Raw genomic sequence first — 20,226 nt, 5'->3', positions numbered from 1 at the left:
TCAGGGTCCGGCAGAGCCCTCATGTCCTTCTCCGCAGAGTTGCTCTTCAGCAGGTTGGCCCCCATGTGTCCTGGTGCATGAGGTTATATTCCTCCTCAGGTGCAGGACATTGCATTTTTTTTTCGCTGAACTTCATGTTGTTCCTGTCACCCCATCTTTCTATCTTGTTAAAAGATTAAATTAAATTAAAAGATTCAAGGGAGCCTTGAGACTTTTCTCAGTGGTATTTAGTGAAAACACAATAGGCAATGGGCACATGTCAAAAGACAAAAAATTCTATTTAAAGAAAAGCATTTTTACGAGCGATTGAGTGTGTGGAACCTGCATCCTTGAAATCCAATCAGACAAAAGTCCTGAGCAGCCTGGGCAAGCTGCTTCTGCTCTGAGCAGAGGTGTTTGAGTGGGGATCTTCAGAGATCCCTCAGCCAAGCTGGTGGTACCACACAGGAGTCTGTATGGCTGGGAGGGCAGGAGGAGTAGACTAGATTGCAGATGCACCCCAAGTAGACTGTTAGGCCTTAATGGCCCTGGGCAGCCTCCCTTTGCACCTACACCTCAGACCTGCTCATCACTTGCTGTTGTCTTATGATTTGACTTCTGAATCTGTGCTGTTGCCTTTTTTGGGTGCTGTGGGACTGGGGATGCCCTTTCCCTGTTGTCCCTGCATTTCTTGGTTTCAAGTGTTTGAGTCTTTGCAGCAGCTTCTCACGCTGCTTCATGTAAACAATATTGTATTCTTAGAAATTATCTGTATGTTTTGCATTCTTGTTCTCTGAGAGAGAACTTGACTGATGGTCATATTGACCAATGGAGTCAGGAGGTTGTAACCTCCTTGGGCCAATCTTGGCCCTCTGTACAAAATGTATATAAGCTAATTGGAGTCAGATAATGAAGAGCTTTCCATGATTCACCAAGCTGCTGCCTGCCGTCCTCTGTGAAGGTCCACTCCCACCTCGCAACGTGTTGCCCCTCTAAAGGCATGGGGTAACACTTTCCCCAGCAGTCTTGTTATTCAGCTTGATTCCTGTCCTTTAGGGAACAGAAGACAAGAAGAAGGGATATCAAAGAGAGAACAAACAGCTTTCATTTTGTGCAGATGTCATGCCATTAATGCAACATTTTAGGAAGTAACATAAACCCAATCTTGTTTAAGGCTCTGAGACCTCTTCCACGTAACCTTTTTTGGGAGTGGATTTTCCAGGTGGAAGTATGTGCCTATGTGTTGTCTGGTGCAGATGAAGCAAACCTCATGTACCTTTGTCAGTTTATGGACAAATGCCAAAGATGGCATCAAAGAAGAAGCCTTAGGGAAGGGCCTTGTCAAAATCTGAGATTAATATTTGACCTATGAGCTAGGCACATAGAGATAAGAAAGTATAATACATCTTGCGAAAAGTAGTGTCTCTGACTTTGGAAGGTCACAGTCCTGAGGAAAAATAATAGAAAAAAAAAATCATGGAAAAGTATTGTGGAAAAAAATTCCCTTTATTTTTCAAATATGGAAACTATCTGTATTAACAGTGAAAATAACAGCATGAAGAAAAAGCCCTCAGAAATTAACAGAGTCAAATTGCATAAATGCCATGAACACATTGTACAGTACTGATTTCCAGTTTTTCTTTGGGCAGAGCAGAAGGACATACAATTTCAGGTCAGTTTTCATGGGCAGCTCTGACTCCTGGAATAATGTGTATGTATCACAAACATAAAGTGACATGTGGCCTAACGGAAAATCTATATTCTTCCTGGATTTTCTCTCTTCAAATTAGTATTGAAGAGTTATGTTTTTATTCAAGAGCTACTTGTGTATTTACACATCTCTGTTTCATCCCATGTGTAATAATTAGGAAGAGATCAGTTTGCAAATAGAAGAAACTTTAAAAGTTTCTGGAAGTAGAAGCAGCAGGACTGCAGTAAATACTGTATAAACTCACAAATACCTGGTAATTTTAAAAAACAGTGGATAAAATTATAAAATACCATTCAATTATCCAGATTTGAAGGTTGAGTTAGTACAAGATCAGCACTGGAATATGGAAGGAGTACAAATACTTTAGTATTCTTGACTGTTCTCTGAAAGCTTAGCCTTTGCCAAAACTGATGCAGTGTAGATGGAAGTCTTTGAGATGTGTACAGACAAGGACACAGTGGAGATTTTTTTCTATACATTAAGAAGTTTCATTTCATCTCCAGCAGGTACAAGTCAAAACTGGCATGCATTGAGCTCCTTTCTGGGAAATCTGGCTTTGAAAGACTCATTTCTGAAATGGAGTAGAACGGCCTCAGTTTTTTGTTTTAAGTATGGAGTTAAATGAGTAAGTCAAGATGGGCACCAAAATGAAATATGCAGCTTTATACATAGTGAGACTGTAATATCGGCTTTCCTTCTTGGATTAGTAACAAAAAAATTGTATACGTATGCTTGCACACATGCACCCCTTTCATATATGTGTGTGTGTGTACATATATATGTATATATATATATATATGTAAGTATATGCAAATTTCTGACAATAGTTTGATGTTCAGGTACTGTAAACAGATAATCCCAATCATAATCTGGTTAACAACATGGGTAAACACCGGAGCTAAAAGCTTAAAACTGAATTCTGAAATTCCCAAAGGAAGACTGGTTTGCATTGTTGGAAAATGAGGCCTCTTCTTGCTTGTGCTCTGTTAATCTTGCATGGAAAGCAGAAAATCACAAATGGCAAGGCTTGGTGCATACTGCTTTGTGGGAACATCTGTAAACATGTGGATGCAATGGGTAGGAAGAGTCCCTTTTGTGATATATGTATGTCTGCTAGCAGGAACTGAAAACGGGTTAGACTCCTGCTGAGTTTTATTGAAGTATCATTAGGATCCTTTCAGATAGCTTTTAGAAATGATTGGGCTGGAAAGACACTTTGCAATGTCTCTAAGCCAGAAAGCACGTGCATATATTATAAAGCCAGAAGGGACCCTTATGACCAATCTAGTATGAATGATTGTGTAACCCAAGCCATAGGACTTCTCAGAATTAATTCCCATTTGAGCTGGAATCCAATCCAACAATCTTCTGATTCATCCTTCAGTTTGCCCTTTTTATACAGGAAGTGTCTTCAGGATTAGAATTCAATGTTTTGTTGAAAAGTTGGACAAATAGTCTGGAAAAAAAAAAAAGAAAGAAAACCAAGAAGCAGTTCAATATGGACAAATTGAAATTACTATACTTCGATAGTAATAATCAGCTGCACAAACACAGGCTGGGAATTGCTTGATAGGCAGCAGTCCTGCTTAAAATTATTTGGGAATTATCATGTATTACCACTAGACAAGGGTCAATGCTATCACGCTGTTGTTAAAAAATAGAGCACTTCATTGGGTTTTATAAGCAGGTCTGTTCTTTATGAAGGTTTAGACTCATCAGTTGAGCAGTGTTATTGATAAGCTAGTGCTGTCTTAGCTCACTATAGATACAAGCTGATGCAGTGTATCTGAAAACTCTTTGATTAAGATCAAGTCCTCAGATAGAGCCATCTCATCAAAGTAAGAGTCTAACCTTGCTAAGAGTTAGGATAAGATGAACAGACTTGAGTTTGCTTGTATGTATGCATCAGGGATAGTTATCCTGATCAGCTGATACATAGCCTGCTAATAACCATGGTAACATGAGACCATGGTCTAAATCATCATGTACAGGAAATATTCTTTCCTCAGTGCTCAGTAATAATAAATCTTTAGTTGGATTGTTGTGCCAAATTTTAGTCATTCCACTTCAAGGAAGATGTGGAACAGCAAGGAGAAAGTCCAGAGGAGAGGAACATGAATGATTATTACCTGTGATATATACAGGATCTGTTTAGTCTAGAAAGGAGAAGAACAGACATTATAAAAGTATTCAAACAAGATTTAAAAAGTGCTACAAAGAGAAGGATAATAATTTGTTATTTAGCTCACTTGCTTCCTGCTAGAGTAGATCTCTTGTCAAAATAAGCAACCTGCCTTCCACAGTCAGCAAAAAACTTGCTGCCTTACAATCTGGAGCTAGCCACTGCTAAACAGAACTACCATACCATACACTTCTAGTTACCCTGTTCTGTTACCATCTTACATGAAAGAGATGCATTTGTCCATTTATCTCAGGTTCTCAATAATTGCCCAGCCCATAAAAATAGAATACTCTGCCTACAGGATGTGGGATGTGGAATGTGGCAGCACCAATACAGAACTGTGCAGTTTCTGAACAACTAAAAAGAACCTCAGGTTCTAGATTTAAACATCTCAAGAAATATGTTTGAGGAAGCTTTGTTAGTGCTGGGGAGGACAGCATGGGCAGATGTACAGTTGTGATTGGCAAATCTGACTCCAGCAATACCTCTGAGGTCTTCCTTCCATGATGTGCACCTCTGAGTGTATGGCTATGGCTAGGGATGAAAAACATCAGTGTGTAAAGCCAGTGTAGAGGGGTGCAAGTGACATGGTGGGTTGGGAATACTGAGGAGACCTTAAGTGCCCAGTTTAGAAGTTCCTTAGTGGGTCAGGAGGCTGCTCATTGCTATTCCTGCTCTTAGCCATTGTCCAAAGCAGGACAGCTACACTGCAGCAGCTCAGACACTGTGGATCCTTAACATATTCCTGGCTGAGTTATAGACATTAGTTTTCTGGATGGTCATGGACCTGGATGTTATGGAACAATCCTAGTGGTTCTGTTCACTGGTGTGAGAGATATCAGCTGTATTCCTGGCCATGCCAAGGAAGGGGGGAGAGTGTGGATGAAGTAGGTCCCTACTTCTATATTTAGACTCTGAGATCTTATGGATGTAAACTTGGGCTTATGTCCTAGTGTGTTAAACAGAAGCTGAATTCCATTTGGTAGGAATCAAAAAATATTTCCTGATTTTTTAGGTCTGAGATCTGGCAAACTTGTGCAAGCACTGATTTCGCTTTGCCTATGAAAGATAAGGAGCTGTAGAAAGACAGAGGTGTTTGAAAGCACATTCTGGAGCAATGTGACTGAGAGGAAGTCACTTCTGAAAATAGGCAGAGATGAGAACAGGAATCATTTCCTTAGGAATCCTGTGATGAGGAGTAAAACTGTTTTCTGAGCAAATCTGGCATGGAAGGGAGTCATTCCTGGCATGGATGTACCACTCAGCTGCTCATATGGGCAAAATTGTTCTTAAACTTTGTGTTTAAACTTTGCTAAAGAGAAATGAAGTTAATTGGGTTTTGGTAGAGCTTGGTAGAGGGGAGAGCTGTTTCAAGACTGAATAATGGATATAATAATTTTTTTAACTGTTTGCTTCTTTCACAGTCTTTTAGGATCTTGCACTAATAAGAAACCTATTGACCCCTATTGATGCTACCATCCAGCTGTCCCTACAGTATGATTCCACATTCCTTCAGGAGGTGGGTGATTCTAGTATCTGCAACCAAATAGGTTGCCAGTGGAGCTCTCAGGGAGCATCAAGTACATATCTGTGCAAACACCAGGACTGTGAGCAAAGAGGTCAATGCTAAAAGCTTGTTTGGGTATAGGTACTAACCAAGTGAAAACTTTGCAGCTGCATCTTGCAGGACAGAATTACAACATTTTGGTGCCAGTCCACAAATGGACTCACCTGGCTACTTAGTTCAGAAATAAAGGAGCTCCTAGTCCAGCTCCTTCACTGGGGTCTTCCTTACTGAGGTCTAACTATTGGGCTTCATAAGAATGACTATATCAGGCTTTCTTTGCAGTTTAACTTTCTCCTCTTTAATGCCAGTCAGAAAGAAATAGGGGAGCAACAGGATTAGGAAAGACTGTATGTGGCAGAAGTGACAGAAAAGTGAGTGTCTTGCACAGTGGATCTTTCTCTGTCATCCACTCTGGACTTCTGTTTCAAGTTTTCGCTTTTTACAGCATTAATCTGCACTCTGCTGCCCGATTTCACAGTGCTGTCTCCCTCCTGGAGTGCCTGGGGGTGTCATTCTGTTGGGAAACCAGATGGGAGAGCTGTTCTTTCTCCTCTATCCCAGAATTACCAAGTTCGCAGTCTTGCGCATCCAGCTCATGCCGGGAGAGATGCTCCACAATGCCAGCCCCCAGAGAATCCCCCAGGACATTGGTAGTTGTTCTAAGGCGGTCCCTGAAAAATCATAGAGAAAAATGAAATACAGTTTCATAATAGCAGCTAAGGGGATGAAGATTATTTCAAGAAATGTCTTCAGTGAAACTCTTTCTACTTTCTAAGTCATTCTAATAATGGATACTTCAACATTGACAGGAAAATGACTCCCAGAGAGCCTTCCCTGATTGACATCCTTGAGCTCAAGCTTCCCATTCATTTCTGTTTTCTTGCATTTCCAATTTCCTACTGAAAAGTTTTGGACTTGACACAAATGAAGAGGGAGGTTGCTCTGTTTCTACATGGACACTGTCCTTTGCAAAGGCCTTGATGCAGACTCACCACATCTGTTTAACTTTAGTTGCATTTTGTTTTACAAAAAGTGCTGAAATTCTGGTGCAAACCTATGACAGCACCGCTGTGAACACAGATTTCCTCAGCATGGACAGCATGCACTAAAACAAGGCACCAGTTTCTTTTTGCAAAACAGCACATCTAAAAGACCTTTTGCAATGAGATATTCTCCACAACCACAACAGTATGTCAGAGCTGCTGAAGCTGTCACCAGTCCAGTGCCCCATCAGATCCTTCAGTGGTAAGAGTGGCACCTTAATATAATCTACTCTGAGTAGATTATATTAATATAATAATATTAATATAATAATCTACTCTGAGTAAGTACAAGAAGTAACCTGGCTTATTAGGAGGCAGGGCTCTTCCCAGCCAAGTTTGTTCTTATGCACAATCCACAAGAGAAGTGAAGGTGTTCTGCAAAACTGTTTCCAACTGGTCAGCCATGCCTAGGAGTGGATTTTGGCTACATACCATCAATACAAGATATGGAAGAACAGAGGAAACACTGACAGTGTATCCATCTGTCAGGATTTTGGTGTTTGAGAAGACAGAGTGGTGGGACAGTGCACAAATGCATTCTTCAATCTGGTTCCTAAGAGCACTTCTATAAAATTACTTGTCCCAAGTGATTTTATTTAAAAGGGGAAGAAAGCTGAAATGCAGCAGTGTGGCTGACTAGCTACTCCCATGTAAACAGTCTTCAACTTTGTACATCCCAGTCTCATCTCTCTTTCAGTAACCCAGAGCTATCATTCTGTAGTGTGAATTTGCTTATTATTGGCACAACCTTTCCCTATGACTCTGCAGATAATTTCTGGGTGCGTTTTAAATAAAGCAAAATGGAGGACATTGTGTTTAGTCACCAGGCTGATCAGCAAGTGACCTCTGCCTTGAGTCTCTGAAGCACATGGCGAAGACTCCAGCATGGCCAGAGAGGACTACTGTGCAAAGGTCTCAGGGATATGGGTAGGTTTTAAGCTTAATGGTACAGGTTAGTGAGCTTTTAGCAGAGCCATTATGAGTACAGATGAGGTCTGTAAGCACTGGCAGGAATGCACAGCAGTGCATGCCTGCTGAGCAAGGAACTTACAGAAACCAGTCCACAGCGATGATCAGTGTAATGTCTTCAGTAGGCAGCCCCACTGATGTCAGCACTATAACCATTGTCACCAGTCCTGCCTGGGGAATCCCTGCAGCTCCAATGCTGGCTGCCGTGGCAGTGATGCTGGAGGGAACAGGAAAGCAGAGCTATCAGCAAAGGCAAGAAAAGAGGTGGTCGCATTTGCAGAAATGTCATGAAGTAGCTCAAACTCATCATCAACTCATCATCATCTTGGCAGCCTTTCTGCCCTGGTCACCAAGACCATGTGTGGTGACACATGGGACATCAACACAACACCAGGCTGCCCCTGCCAGACATCCCCTCATAACAGACTGCACACCACAGCTTTTCCTAAGACCTGGACATTCAAGAGGGGCTCAAGTGGAGCCTCAAAGACATGATGTCCACATGTGCTTTGACACCTGGAGCTGTAGTACAACCCTTCTTTCCTGTACTTTTTTTTCTTTATTGTCTCTTCTGAGAAAAAGAGGAATCTGATCACAACTCAGATAAGCCAACAAAACTGAAACCCTTTCTGTAGTCCCCAAACTCTTTCAAAAGTCACCTTATTGTGATGATTTGCCCAAAGTCAAGTTCATAGTTGTTGACTTGTGCAATGAAGATGGCTGCAAGGGCCTCATACAGAGCAGTGCCGTCCATGTTAATTGTGGCTCCCACAGGCAGCACAAACCTCGTGATGCGCCTATCCACACCATTGTTTTCTTCCAGGCACCTGAAGGTTATGGGCAGAGTTGCTGAGCTGAAAAGAATTTACAAAACCACATGAATTGCATGTATGCTGACTTTGGAAGAAGGACTAAGCCTCTACCCACCTGCTTTTTCACCCTGCCATGTGAGCCAGAGGCCAGAAGCTGCTACAAGAAAGAACAGTCTAAGCAAGGGTTCCTCAGATATGATGCCCACTGCAGTTGCACATTCTGACATGGCTTTTCTCAGGGGGTGTGACAGGGGCTGTATAACCCTGACTGAGGCTGATGATGCTGGTATAACACCAAAAGAAGAAGGATTCAAGGTACATAGGGCAGAGCCTCAAGACCAGAATTCCCTTTTCTGCTATTAAAAAACTTGAGCCCTTTCTCATGCCTCTCAGTCCATAACACAAGAATGACACGTTTGAGAATATATCTTGCAGAGAAAGCAAAGAACTGTTTCTGAAAGAGAACATGAGCAGGAAAAATGCTATGTGTTTTGGTATGAGAATGTATATGGAAGAGCCTGTTACGTACTTGCCAGGACACGAATAAAACAAGAAACACAGCACTTAGTGAAACAACAGTTACCTACCATCCCTTGCTTTGGCTCTGTGACATGGCAGTGTGAGTCACTGAACATACTGGTGTTGATGCCTTTGCCCAGGTCTCTGCGAAGTTAATGACAGCTGCATACAGTCTGTGTGCCTGGGAGAGACGGACATGAAACTGTGTGCAAGTACATGTGTGTGAGAGATAAGTGCATGTTGGAATAATGCTGTGATTCAGCAGGATATTTGTTCTGAGCTCAGCATTTCAGTGGTAAGTAAAGTCACCCTTATGTTTGGTCAGGAGGAATATGGGCCACTCAGTGATGGTCAGACCTGGTCATGAGAGTAGGGCTCCTGTGCAGGGCAGTGGGAACCTTCCCACTCCCAAACGAGTTTGGCTGGTCCACTGCAAAAGGCTGCTAGTGCTAGAAACTGTGAGACCACAGTGCTGCACTGAGAGCAATGGAGTGCTGAGATGTAGTATCTACATCAGCCCAAACCCCACTCCTACATAGCCATCATACCTGGAGGAGGTGCCCAGGGCTGTGATGAGAGCCTGCAGGAGCCCTGCAATGAACACCCAGGGGTTTCGGTGAGTGACAATGAAGTAGAGCAGGGGCAGGATGCAAAGGGCATGAATGAGGAGTCCAACGATGACAGTGAGTGTGTACATCCCCAGCTGGCCTCCCATCACTGCTAGGTCATCCATCTCCAGGATTTTCCCGGCAATTAAAAACATGATCCCAACTGGAGCATACCTGTGACACAAACACAAGGCCAGTGGTCAGGACTGGCTCCCACACTTTCACAGCAGCTTTAACACATGCTGTCTGGATAAATCCCCAATAAGCCAGCATAACAAAAGTGCTCACTGTGCCTAATCACTGTATTATACTGCTGGTTTCTTTTCTAGAAACCTGGAGACAGCTGGGAGTTGTTCATCCCATGGTCAAAAATCAGCTCTTGGTGCATGCCTGGGGATCCCAGCACTGTTTTGCACACAGCATGGGCAGTACCTCTTCCTCCTTTTGGGTTTTCTACATTTCTACAATACTCCTTGTAGAACTGATAAGGAAGGCTATGTAGAGAAACCTTCAGAGTCTCTTCCCTTCCTAACAGAGACAGCATTTTTTTTTCCTTGAAAGGCAAAGGAAAGTACAGGAGAAACAGGAAATAAGGGAATAAAAGCTAAAGTGTCCTATAGTCTCTGGAATATCAGCCTTGCTGTCTTCAGATGCTCACATTTTGGGAATATGAACATCTAAAGATTCCAGATCTGGTGTAACAAGGACTGGGCACACCAACACCTGTAAAAGCAGCCATGGCTCATATAAAAGCCCATTCTGAAGTATCCTGCTATCTTTTCCATTTCTCATGTATTTTTCCCCCCCTCCATAACAATGCAGCTGACAAGCAGCAGTGAGGCTTCACAGAAAAGAAGACGTAAGTCATATATGGAGAGAATGATGGGTACTAATATAATAATTGGGCCAAAGAAAATTCCAGCTCCATGGCCACACCTCTCAGGGCTGGGCCTCTGCAGCTCAAGAGCTCACATGCAACTCATGCACAAGGCTCAGAGACCCACATGCTAAACTCCAGCTTAGCCTGGGAGATTTGGAAAAGTTTCAGGAAAGGATTTAATAAATATTTCATTTCCTCTGACCTTCCTGTTAGAACACATCCTTGGCTGCAGCCAGTGACCAGATCTCCCCAGGAAAAACAAGCTCCTGGGAGATGGTCTGCAGGCTGTGGCTACAGGAAGGCATGCACAGGCAGTGTCCGAAGTGTAACCAATATTCTATACATAGACACCCTGCCTTCCTTCATCTAAAGGGAGATTTAAGGAGGGGTGTTGAAGATCTCTGGAGTAGTGTGCAAGTCTACTTATTCCACTCTGCTCATGCTCTCGCTTCTGTGCTCTCAGGCACGTCTTACCTGTTCTTAGGAAAGCAAAGCCCCAAATTCTGGTTCAAACATGGAGTAAAAGATCCCGGGGGCATGGGGCTTCCCAACATCTGCTATGAACTCAGGGATATTCTTCTCCTTTGTGCCTTTTTCTGTAAGGCCTGTCCTGCTGTGCTCAGGATTTTGCTCTGAGATACAAGACTGACTTAGAAGACCAAGGGAAGGAAGCTGGAATGATCTAAAATGGGAGAGGGTGTCAGGCTGACAGATTTCTCCACTGCCAGATATTTGCACGTTTCCTGCCAGACCCACATCTGTCCTCTTTTGCAGTTCCTGACAAAACTTTGAGCTCTAACTGGGTAAAAAGCTTAAAATAACATTTAGTAAAATGCTGCCTTCTAGAGTAGACTTGTCTCAGCAGTGCCTGGTTTGTCTGGACCATGTGTCATAGGCAGCCTTACACAGAAAGCAATGGGCAGCTGAACTCCAGAGGAGTCATGATCTGGGACACTTCAAATTGAAAGGCAGTAACTTTGAGAGGATCCTCTCAACCCAGCTCAGCTCTCAGAGCTATTGCATTACTGCTTACAGTTGCCACCCTGAAAGTGGGAAAGGGGCAAAGGGTTACTGTGATTCATAGCTAAGTCAGACTCCTGTAACACAGCTGGAAGGAAAGCTTTTGGTGAAAAAGCCTCACACCCTACTCCTGTTGGTAAGGCTAAGAGATCTTCCACTCCAGCTCTCTGGTCTTCCAAGGATGTTTCCAGAAGCCTCAAGAAAAGCAAGTCCTGGTGTACCTGATACTTCTATGGCAAAAACAAAAACAACAGGAAATGAAATGTGAACAAATATCCCATCCAGACTTTTCCCTCCAGCTTGATGGAGCCAAAGTAGAGCTGTGCCCATCTGCTTTTCCTGTCTTGTGCATGAAATCCTTAAAACTACCCCACTTCTCATCATGTCAATGGAAACTGCACCTGCAGACCTCCTGCTCCAACCGGCCGTGCTCCTCACCAGATGATAATGGCCACCAGCCTCATGATGGCTTCGTTGAGGCAGTTAAAGAACTCCCGCAGGGCCCGTCCCTTCTGCTTCATGCTGCCGATCATCAAACCGAAGCACATGGAGAACACTACCAGCCCCAGCGCGTTCACCCCATTGGCTGAGCCTGGGATGGGAATGACTTCTTCAAAGGTCAGCACCTCGGAGATGGTTCCCAGACCATGAGTGACATTCTCCATGATGCTGGTGAAATTCTCAGGCACAGGGATCTGAGTGGTTGTCACACCTGCTGTGACATTGCTGCTGTGGAGGATGGTTCTGGTGAAGACCCTGGTGCTGTACTGAGTCTTGTACTGAAAAGACACAGATTATCAAATGCACTCACAGGCCCTATGATCAGATGATCAGGACACATGCTAGGCTCTTACAACGATTCTTAAAGTAAGGAGAGTACTGCAAGTTGCTGCTGACCTATGTGGGAAACTTGCTTTGCCTGTTCTGAAGGTCCCCAGTGTAGTGCTTTGACCAGAAAATTCAGAAAGTTCATAGAGCAGAAGGTCAAAAGAGACCATTAGAGCATCTCATGTCACTAGGACTGAGATATGCTGACTTCTCTGATAACCCTTTGTGCTGCTTCTAAGAACACTAGCACTGCAGAAGATAGATTCTTGAAGAATCTGTTCCATATCATTGCCAGTCCAAGCCTGCTACCTGGAATCATGCAAACCCTTCCTGCCTCTGTGGGATAGGATGGAGGTTGAAGCCCCCATGTAGAGACAGTTTGAAAAGTTTTCATGGGGGATGCTATAATACAGACTAACATCTGCAGTGCCTCCTGCAGCTGTCAAGACCTGGGGAATAAAGTGCTATTTCATCCCTCAGAGAAGTAGATAGGACTAGGGCACAAGGTGCAAAGATGAGATTTCATACCTGTTTGAAGCAGGCTTCTACCAGGTTGGGTGGGAACATATTCCTGCAGCAGATAAAAAAACAAGGAAAGAGTTATTGTCCTGTTGAACTAGGAAAAAAACATAGGCTTCCTGGCCAACTTCTTTGTCCTGAAGCAGTGTCTGAGGTCACAACTTTAACAATGTCCACTTAAGTGCTTTCAGTCTGACTGACAGAAGGAGAGGATATGCTGATCTGGACCCAGCACATCTTGCAACTTGTCAGTGAGCTCTCTGTTATCCTGTACCTCAAAGACACGGCTTTATACTACTTGAGATAGTACAGCTTTGCAATTCATTGAGTAAAGTCACAGCAAGGGAAGAAAAGGCAATGTCTTGGGAACCACTTCTTTGATTTCTTTTGGTCATTGAAGATGGATATTTGGAGTCGCCTTTGCCGGGTGAATTTCTGAAAGGTAGGTAGCCATTGATGGTTTTCATTACTTGTTTTGTTGAGCACACCATGACCTCTTATATTAATACCTCTGGAGAAGAGCTGGACTCCAGGCCAAGCACTCAGTCTCAGAGTGGCAAAGCCAGTTAGCTAGACTAAGCTAGAAGTAGTAGGCTTGCCAAGGCTCAGCCATTAACCTCTTTCACTAAGACTGTATGCCTAAAGCTGTGATTCTTCAAAAAGACACTCCATGGAGGAATGTAATCTCACTGATATGATCTCATGTTGAGACCATCTTGTTTACCTACCTCACCAAGTCCATGAAGGCATCTGTGGTTTGCACCTGCTCAATTCTGCCTTCTCGGTGAAGTTTGTCCTTAGATCCTTTTCCTGGGTGTATGATGATCACCATGAAGATGCCGATGAAGACAGCTATGATTGTGGTCACCATGTAGTAGATGATAGCTCGCATCCCCATCTTCCCTGAGACTCTGCTATCCAGTGAGGCCATTCCTGGAGTGTCACACAGAGAGACAAGGTGAGGAAGCTTATCGTCTTAGAAAGGGAAAGCTTGAGGAAGATTCAAAGGGTGCAAGGCTCATACATGAGTTGGACTGGCAGCTAGGGTCTCTAGGAAGCACAGCCTACAAGGAACAGAATTTGGAGTTTCAGGGTAATGTTGATATGGAAGAATGTGACTTGTCATGAAGAAGCATCACACTGGTGGATCTTAGTCTGCATTTGAGAATGCAGCAATTTTCTTTTAAAGCTCTCCCTCCTAGTACATTGAGCCTTTCAGCCCCTAATGGTGGGATGTTTCAGGAAGTTAACACCTTGCATTCCCTTCTGGTCTCTGAAAGCTTGGCTGTCTGTCATGTCTTCCTTGATGATCTGGGTGAAACAAGCCCTCCAGCTGGTGATCAACTTCAGCCCTTTTGGACTGACACAAATTAACCTTCTCTAGGCTGGAGGAAACCTGAAGCTGACTTGGGCAACAAACTTGGAGACATTTGAGGTTATGTAGGATTAAATCCTTGTTAGTCCTCAAGTGCTGGGCATTGGAACCACTGCACTGTGTTCTCCTCAGTCTTCTGAGAAAGCACACGGTCTTCTGCTTCTCTTCACCACTACTGAGCCAGCAGGGGTCTCAGTGTGGATCATGTTCACTCATGGCTGTAGAGTCAGGCTTGTCACTACTAGCCAAGCTAATCCAAGCACCTCCAGCTGGGTCACAAAGAGGTACCCAAACAACAGCTTTGCTGACCACTGTCTTGACTGAAAACAGCAGAAGGCACTGCTCACCTGTAATCAAGCTAGAGACAATGAGAGGAAGAACCAGCATCTGGAGCATACGCATCAGCAGCTCACCAGGGAAGGAGAAGTACTTGATCTGGCGATAGGTCAGCTGGTAGGGCCGGAGGGAGAAGGCAAGGATAATCCCTGTGGATCAACAAAGGATGAGAGTGGAAGTGGGACAGTGTGATCCAGTGGTCTGTCCCTCAGTCCTACAATGTGGCTTTTCTCTTTCTCATCTACTCTCAGTTCTTCCTCTTCCCAAAGGAACAAATGCTCATTTTCTAAAAGGCTATGATACAGTTTTTATGGTATGCTCTCTCTCCCTCTGACATATTTATGTACAGAGGAGCCTTGTGCAAAACCACAGGTCTCCTCGTTCCCTGTCTGTTGCTTTTCTGGAGTGTGTTCCCAGGAAGCTCATGAATACCAAATGCTGTGATGAGAGATATGATCTCCCAGACTAAAATAAGTGTGACTACACAGTTCAGATTCTTTGACTATCCACCTCTTAAAGCTGAGTTCAGCCAGGTGGAGACATGTAGCCTAGATCAAAAGCTAGGGACAACCTGCTATCTGCTAAGCAGATTTGGTGTGCATTGTATAATGGCCATTTGCAGCAGTTCTGGTCCTGTCAGGCTAAAGCCGTGGGATAAATCTGAAAAGCCCTTGTGCCTACAGCTGCACTCCCAAGATGCCTCTGAAGAAACCTGGATGATTAGTACAAGGATTGGTTGAGTTGGACCATCAAACTCTTTCTATCATAGACTGTTTCTATACTGCAGCCAGAAAGGATCAACAAGAACTCCCTCCCACGTACACATTCTGTGTTGGGTCACTTGACCTTGCACACAAAAGTAGTCATGTGGACAGCACTTTGAGCTGTCAGCTCATCAACTTCAATTCCTCAGTCAAATTGCTGTGATAAAATAAAATCTTTGTAAAATATACAAACATTTTCCCATATTTATAAATGGTGCCTGGTGTTACCACCAGCTCCATACCTAGTAGGACCGCAGCAATGGTGAAGAGGACAAAGGCATTCCTCCTGAAGAAGCTTTTAGCGCTCCCAGCAGTGATGCTGTGCATCCGCTTCTTGGCCCGCACCGCCCGCTTCTGCACAGCTTGCCGGAACCGCTGCACCCGGCTGTCGGCGTGGAGCCGCTTGGCTGCATCCTCGTTGAGGAACAGGCTGTTCACGTGGCTCTGCTCACTCATGGTCAACACAGCTTCTTAGTCCTCCAGGCACAGTTCTGCCTACACTGAGTAGAAAGAAGTCATGCAGGAAAGCATAAGCTGTGGCACATCTTGCCTTCATCTTTAGGTCATTTCCCTGAGGCCTGCTTGCAAAGGTTTATTTAAAGTTGATAAATGAAATCCTCTGACCATCTGCAAGGAGCAGACCTTGGGAAAGGGTATCTAAAGGGCTGCCAGGGTCTTGTCACTACTGCTTTGATGCCTCTAGAGAAGCTCTGGACTCTATAGCAGCCAACCTGCACTGAGGAGTGGTTTACGTTGGCCTGGGCAGCCAGAAAGGGCTCCACAGCTACCCAGGCTTGTTTGTAGGAATTTGATCACTTTGGAATTCAATTTATTTTTATCACCTGGCAGCAAACCCCTTTCCCACTCACAAACTCTTCCAAACAAAACCAAGCAGCAAACAACATTTTGGATGTACCTCCAAGGTGGACAGGTCCCTACCACAACAACTTTCCCCATGACAGGGAGTGGTGCTGGCTGTTTCCATAGAAAGGAACATTATCTCCTTGCCTTCCATGGAGCCTGAGGATAATACCTTATTTACTGACTTTTCTTTGAAACACAACAGGACTTTTAAGAAGTATCTCTTGTCAAACTCCACTGATGAGATTAACCTAGTGTTCTGTCTTCATAAATACTAAGACTGAAATCAAACCTACTCCAAAGAGATAAATAAAGAACCAATTCTGCTCCATTACCAACTGGCTGCGAGGCCTCGACAGTCTACTGTACTTTATGTGTTTAGTTTTTACTATTATTTCCATATTCCTCAGAACAAAAGAACAAGTCACATACAGGCAAATCAGTCCCCTCTAGAGTGGTAGAAGGCAACAGCCACCCAACACTTCACATACTGAGGAAGATTATTGCCTGACTATGCAGTTGCCATTTTCCTTCTGTCACTGTGCCTTGACAGAAGGTCTGAAAATTATTCTTGTTCCCAGGAGTTTGCAAAGGTAATACAAACCTAAATGAAAGCAAATAAGAACAAATTCACCTTAGGACATCAGAAAGTGCTGGAAGACCATCTTTGGTGTTGCAAGTCAAATAAGAGCTAGTTCATTTGTATTCCTGAATTTAAATCACAGAAACCCTCACAAATGAGACTATATTCTCTATAAATTACACACCTAGTATCTTCCATTTTGACCAGGATAAATGCCTATCTTGAACTGAAGACATTGCCTTGAAGAGGAACTGCTTCATTGTACAAGACTGCAAGGTCATGTGCACAGAAGGTGGAGAAAAACCTCCATCCTGAGAGAAGGTTTGTTTGCACAGATGCTAATGCCTTCATGAGGTTCAGAACAGAAGACAGATCTGAGATGGCCCAGCCAAGTCACTCTAAGCCCTCCCAAGGCTAAGCTGTGTAAAGGCCACTGGCAAAGATGATGGGTATTTGCTGCAGGAAACTTGCAGTACTGCTGGGGTCACCCCAGCTTTTGAATCAGCAAACAGCATTCCATGGATTTTGATCCACTCATTCCAGCTTGATCAAGCATTCCATTCCTTACTATACCACCTATAGTTGGTATAGTTGATGGAGACAATGCACACCAGACTGTGAAAACTTTGCCTGTCTTCCTTCTTTTCACTGCCAGTCCTGCTTTTCACAGCTACACATGAGAAAAAGAAACTGCAAGATTCTTTCAATTCATTGAGATTGTGCCTCCTGAACCTGACAATAGGTTTAGAAACTATGAATTCAATCCCCTTGTGTCTCACAATAAACTTGTATCATTTATAGCCTTCCAGATATAGAGTTGAACAAATGACCCAGAACCGGTGACACAGGAACACACCTCAGTGAGTTTGAATGTTTCCAGAGGGAGACTCCATGACCTGCCTGGGCAGCTGTTCCAGTCCTCTGCCACCCTCAAGGTAAAGAAGTGCTATCTCATGCTGAGGTGGAACTTTTTGTGGTTTAGTTCAGGCCATTACTCCTTGTCCTGTTGCTTGGGCATTCAAATGCTTCCTAATGTCCCATCTAATTGTCCCCTGGCATGACTTTGAACCATTCCCAGTGCTGCCCCTGGAGAATAGTCCGGCACTTCCCTCTCCACATTCCCTCCTGAGGAAGCTGCAGAAAGCAATGCTTCCCAACCTCCATTTCTGTGAAGGAGACAAGCCCAGAGCACTCAGCTGCTCCTTGTAGGACATGCCTTCCAGCTTTTCACCAGAAAGCTCACCCTCTATTCCCCTCCTCTGGACATGTTTGAGCACCTTCACATCCTTCTTCAGTGTTGGGGCCCAGCCTTGCACACAGTGCTCCATGTGAGGCTGCAGCACTGCCAACTACTATGGGATAATCCCCTCTTGGGACTTGCTGGTCATGCTATGTGTGGTGTCTCCAGCATACAATTTGCCCTCTCGGATGCCTGGCCACACTGCTCACTCCTCTTGAGCCTGTGGCCAATCTGCACTCCCAGGTCCTTCTCTGCTCTTCAGCCACTCCTCTCCCAGTTTAGACTTGTACCAAGTTTTACTCCCTCCCAGCCACAGCAAAAAGCACTTGGACTACTTCCATTTAGTGCCTAAGATAGCCCAACACTCCAATTCTTCAAAATTCTCCTTTGAGGCCTGTTATTCCTCAAGAAAGTCAATGGCACCTACCAGTTTGATATTGTCAGCAAGCTTGCTAATGGGATACAATTCCTGTGTCTGGATCATGGATCAAATACTGAACAGTACTGGACCCAGTGTTAAGCCCCAAGGACACCACCAGTGACCATTCACCAGCCAGACACAGCCCCATTCACTACAACCATTCAAGCCCTGCCATCCAGCCAGCTCTTCACACTGCACACCATCAACTCTCCCCTCCCACAGCTGGACAACTGCCCAGAAGGATGCTGTGAGGGACAGCATCAAAAGCCTCACTAAAAGCCAGGAAAACTGCATGCACCACCTTCCCTTTATCAATTTGGGGTGTGACCTCATCCTAGAAAGAAATTAAACTGGTTAAAGTGGACTCTTCCTCTGTGAACCCATATTGAAGATTGTATTAGTCTTCAAATGCTTTTTAGTAGTATTCAATAACACCTTCTCCATAATTTTTCTAGAAACTGAGGTTAGACTCACAGGTCTTTGCGTAGTTCTTTGTGTCTTCCCTTACACCTTTGTTGTGGATTAGAATAACATTGGCTTGCTTCCCAGTCAGCAGGGATGCCGTGTGGCTGCCTACAGTAGAGCAGATTGCTACCTGAGGCAATCACTTCCAAAAGAAGAACCACCAGAGAAACTTTCAAACCCCAGACACTCGCTTTCTTACTCCCAAACTACTCAGTCTTCATCAAACAACCCAGCCCACACTGGTAATATGAAGTGCTGCTTTACTTTGATGTGGAAAACTATCAGTTTAATGAAGTCAAAAGTCACATTGATGGCTCTAAAATCACCCACCAGAGACTTTCTACATACAAACGAGAGTTCTCATTTGCTGTGGTTACCTGAGGAGACCCATGTTGAGTAGGGAAAAGTGGACTCTCTCTCCTCCAAACCTTGCCTTTCTTAGAGCTGGACCATACCACAGCAATGGCACAATTTCCACAGCAATGGTACAGGGAAGGTGAGGGCAGAACCCCCAGATATAAAAGGACTCACCCAATCTTTTCTCCAGATGTCTCCCCATCTGCATGCACTGGAAAATATATTTTTGTCCGAACAAAATGAAATTTCTATTTTGATACAGGAAAGTACAGGATTAATCATTAGATTCCACGTTGCACCATGTGTTCAGCTGCCTTCTTAAAGCAAAAGTTATTGCACAGAAGAAACTCACCAGCAGATCTTACTTCTTTGATGTCCCCACCCTCTTGCTGACTTGCTCCCTTTCTCTATCTGCATATTTTGCAACAGAGCAGCCCCCTCCAAAGCACATTCTCTCTGCATCACTGGTCTGGAATTGTGTAAATATTCTCTATTGCATCAGCAGAAAGTCCTCAGACTGCTGCATTAAGTCACAAAAATTCTCTTGCTGATGGCTTGGATTTTCTTTCTTGTGAGGACGAAGGTGGTTTTGCTCTCACGGTAAAGGTTGTTCTATCCATGGCTGCTTCACCAGTCTCCACTCTGCCAGAAACATTGAGATATTTGAGAGAGCATTTTTGGAGGTAACTTCAAGGCTTGAGCAGGGAGCACGAGATATTTTGCAAGAAAGTTCAGTGTTGCAAAACTAATGCCTAGTTCCTGGCAGTGGTGTTTCACATAAACAGAGGAATTATGGCTATTTCAGAGGTATCTGTCAGATGCTGGTGAAAGAGAAAAATTGGGAAGGAAGACTTCTGCACTACATTTTGTCCTGCTCTTTGCAGATTTTTCTGTGGTTATCTCCCCATCTACCCAAGGAGATTTCCAGCATGGGGGGAGGAGTGCAATAGAGCTTAAGGACTTATAAAAAGCTAGAAAACAGGGACTGTCTGAATCAACTGAGATGCATCTGTTCTAACTTGTACTGGACATTAAAGAACATCTGTCATCTTTATCTTTAGTCTCTGTTAAAGCAGCCAATGTCCGAACAGCCAACATCAGAAAATCATCCAGTGTGCAGCATCTTCCTGTGAGCATTTTTTAAAGATAGGAGGTATTAAAATTCTGGTTGAAGGGAGATTGGAGAT

The 20,226-nt window shown here is 44.0% G+C and overlaps 1 protein-coding gene across 6 annotated transcripts; it reads right to left on the bottom strand.

Annotated features, from left to right (window-relative positions):
* Positions 1–1,275: 1,275 nt before the first annotated feature.
* Positions 1,276–19,455, bottom strand: LOC310920352 (excitatory amino acid transporter 4-like; the record flags this gene model as incomplete). Of its 6 annotated transcripts, XM_083880264.1 has the most annotated exons (12): positions 19,214–19,385; positions 15,355–15,612; positions 14,360–14,497; positions 13,366–13,570; positions 12,647–12,689; positions 11,729–12,069; positions 9,331–9,564; positions 8,111–8,305; positions 7,534–7,668; positions 6,007–6,110; positions 3,820–3,846; positions 1,276–3,146 (listed from the first exon to the last, which is right to left on the bottom strand). In XM_083880264.1, the coding sequence occupies exons 2-11, from the start codon at positions 15,566–15,568 to the stop codon at positions 3,842–3,844; spliced, it is 1,614 nt and encodes a 537-aa protein (XP_083736390.1). In that variant the 5' UTR covers positions 15,569–15,612; positions 19,214–19,385. The 6 variants fall into 6 exon arrangements, with proteins under 6 accessions (XP_083736390.1, XP_083736389.1, XP_083736385.1 ...); XM_083880263.1 differs by lacking the exon at positions 3,820–3,846; XM_083880259.1 differs by lacking the exons at positions 1,276–3,146; positions 3,820–3,846 and adding an exon at positions 19,392–19,440 and having other exon boundaries at positions 5,912–6,110; positions 19,214–19,287.
* Positions 19,456–20,226: the final 771 nt, after the last annotated feature.

This window comes from Zosterops lateralis (genome assembly GCF_965231275.1).
Source record: "Zosterops lateralis genome assembly, chromosome: 29".
Lineage (NCBI taxonomy): Eukaryota > Metazoa > Chordata > Aves > Passeriformes > Zosteropidae > Zosterops > Zosterops lateralis.
Note: the sequence above shows the minus strand (reverse complement) of the source record. Positions and strands in the feature narration are given on the sequence as shown.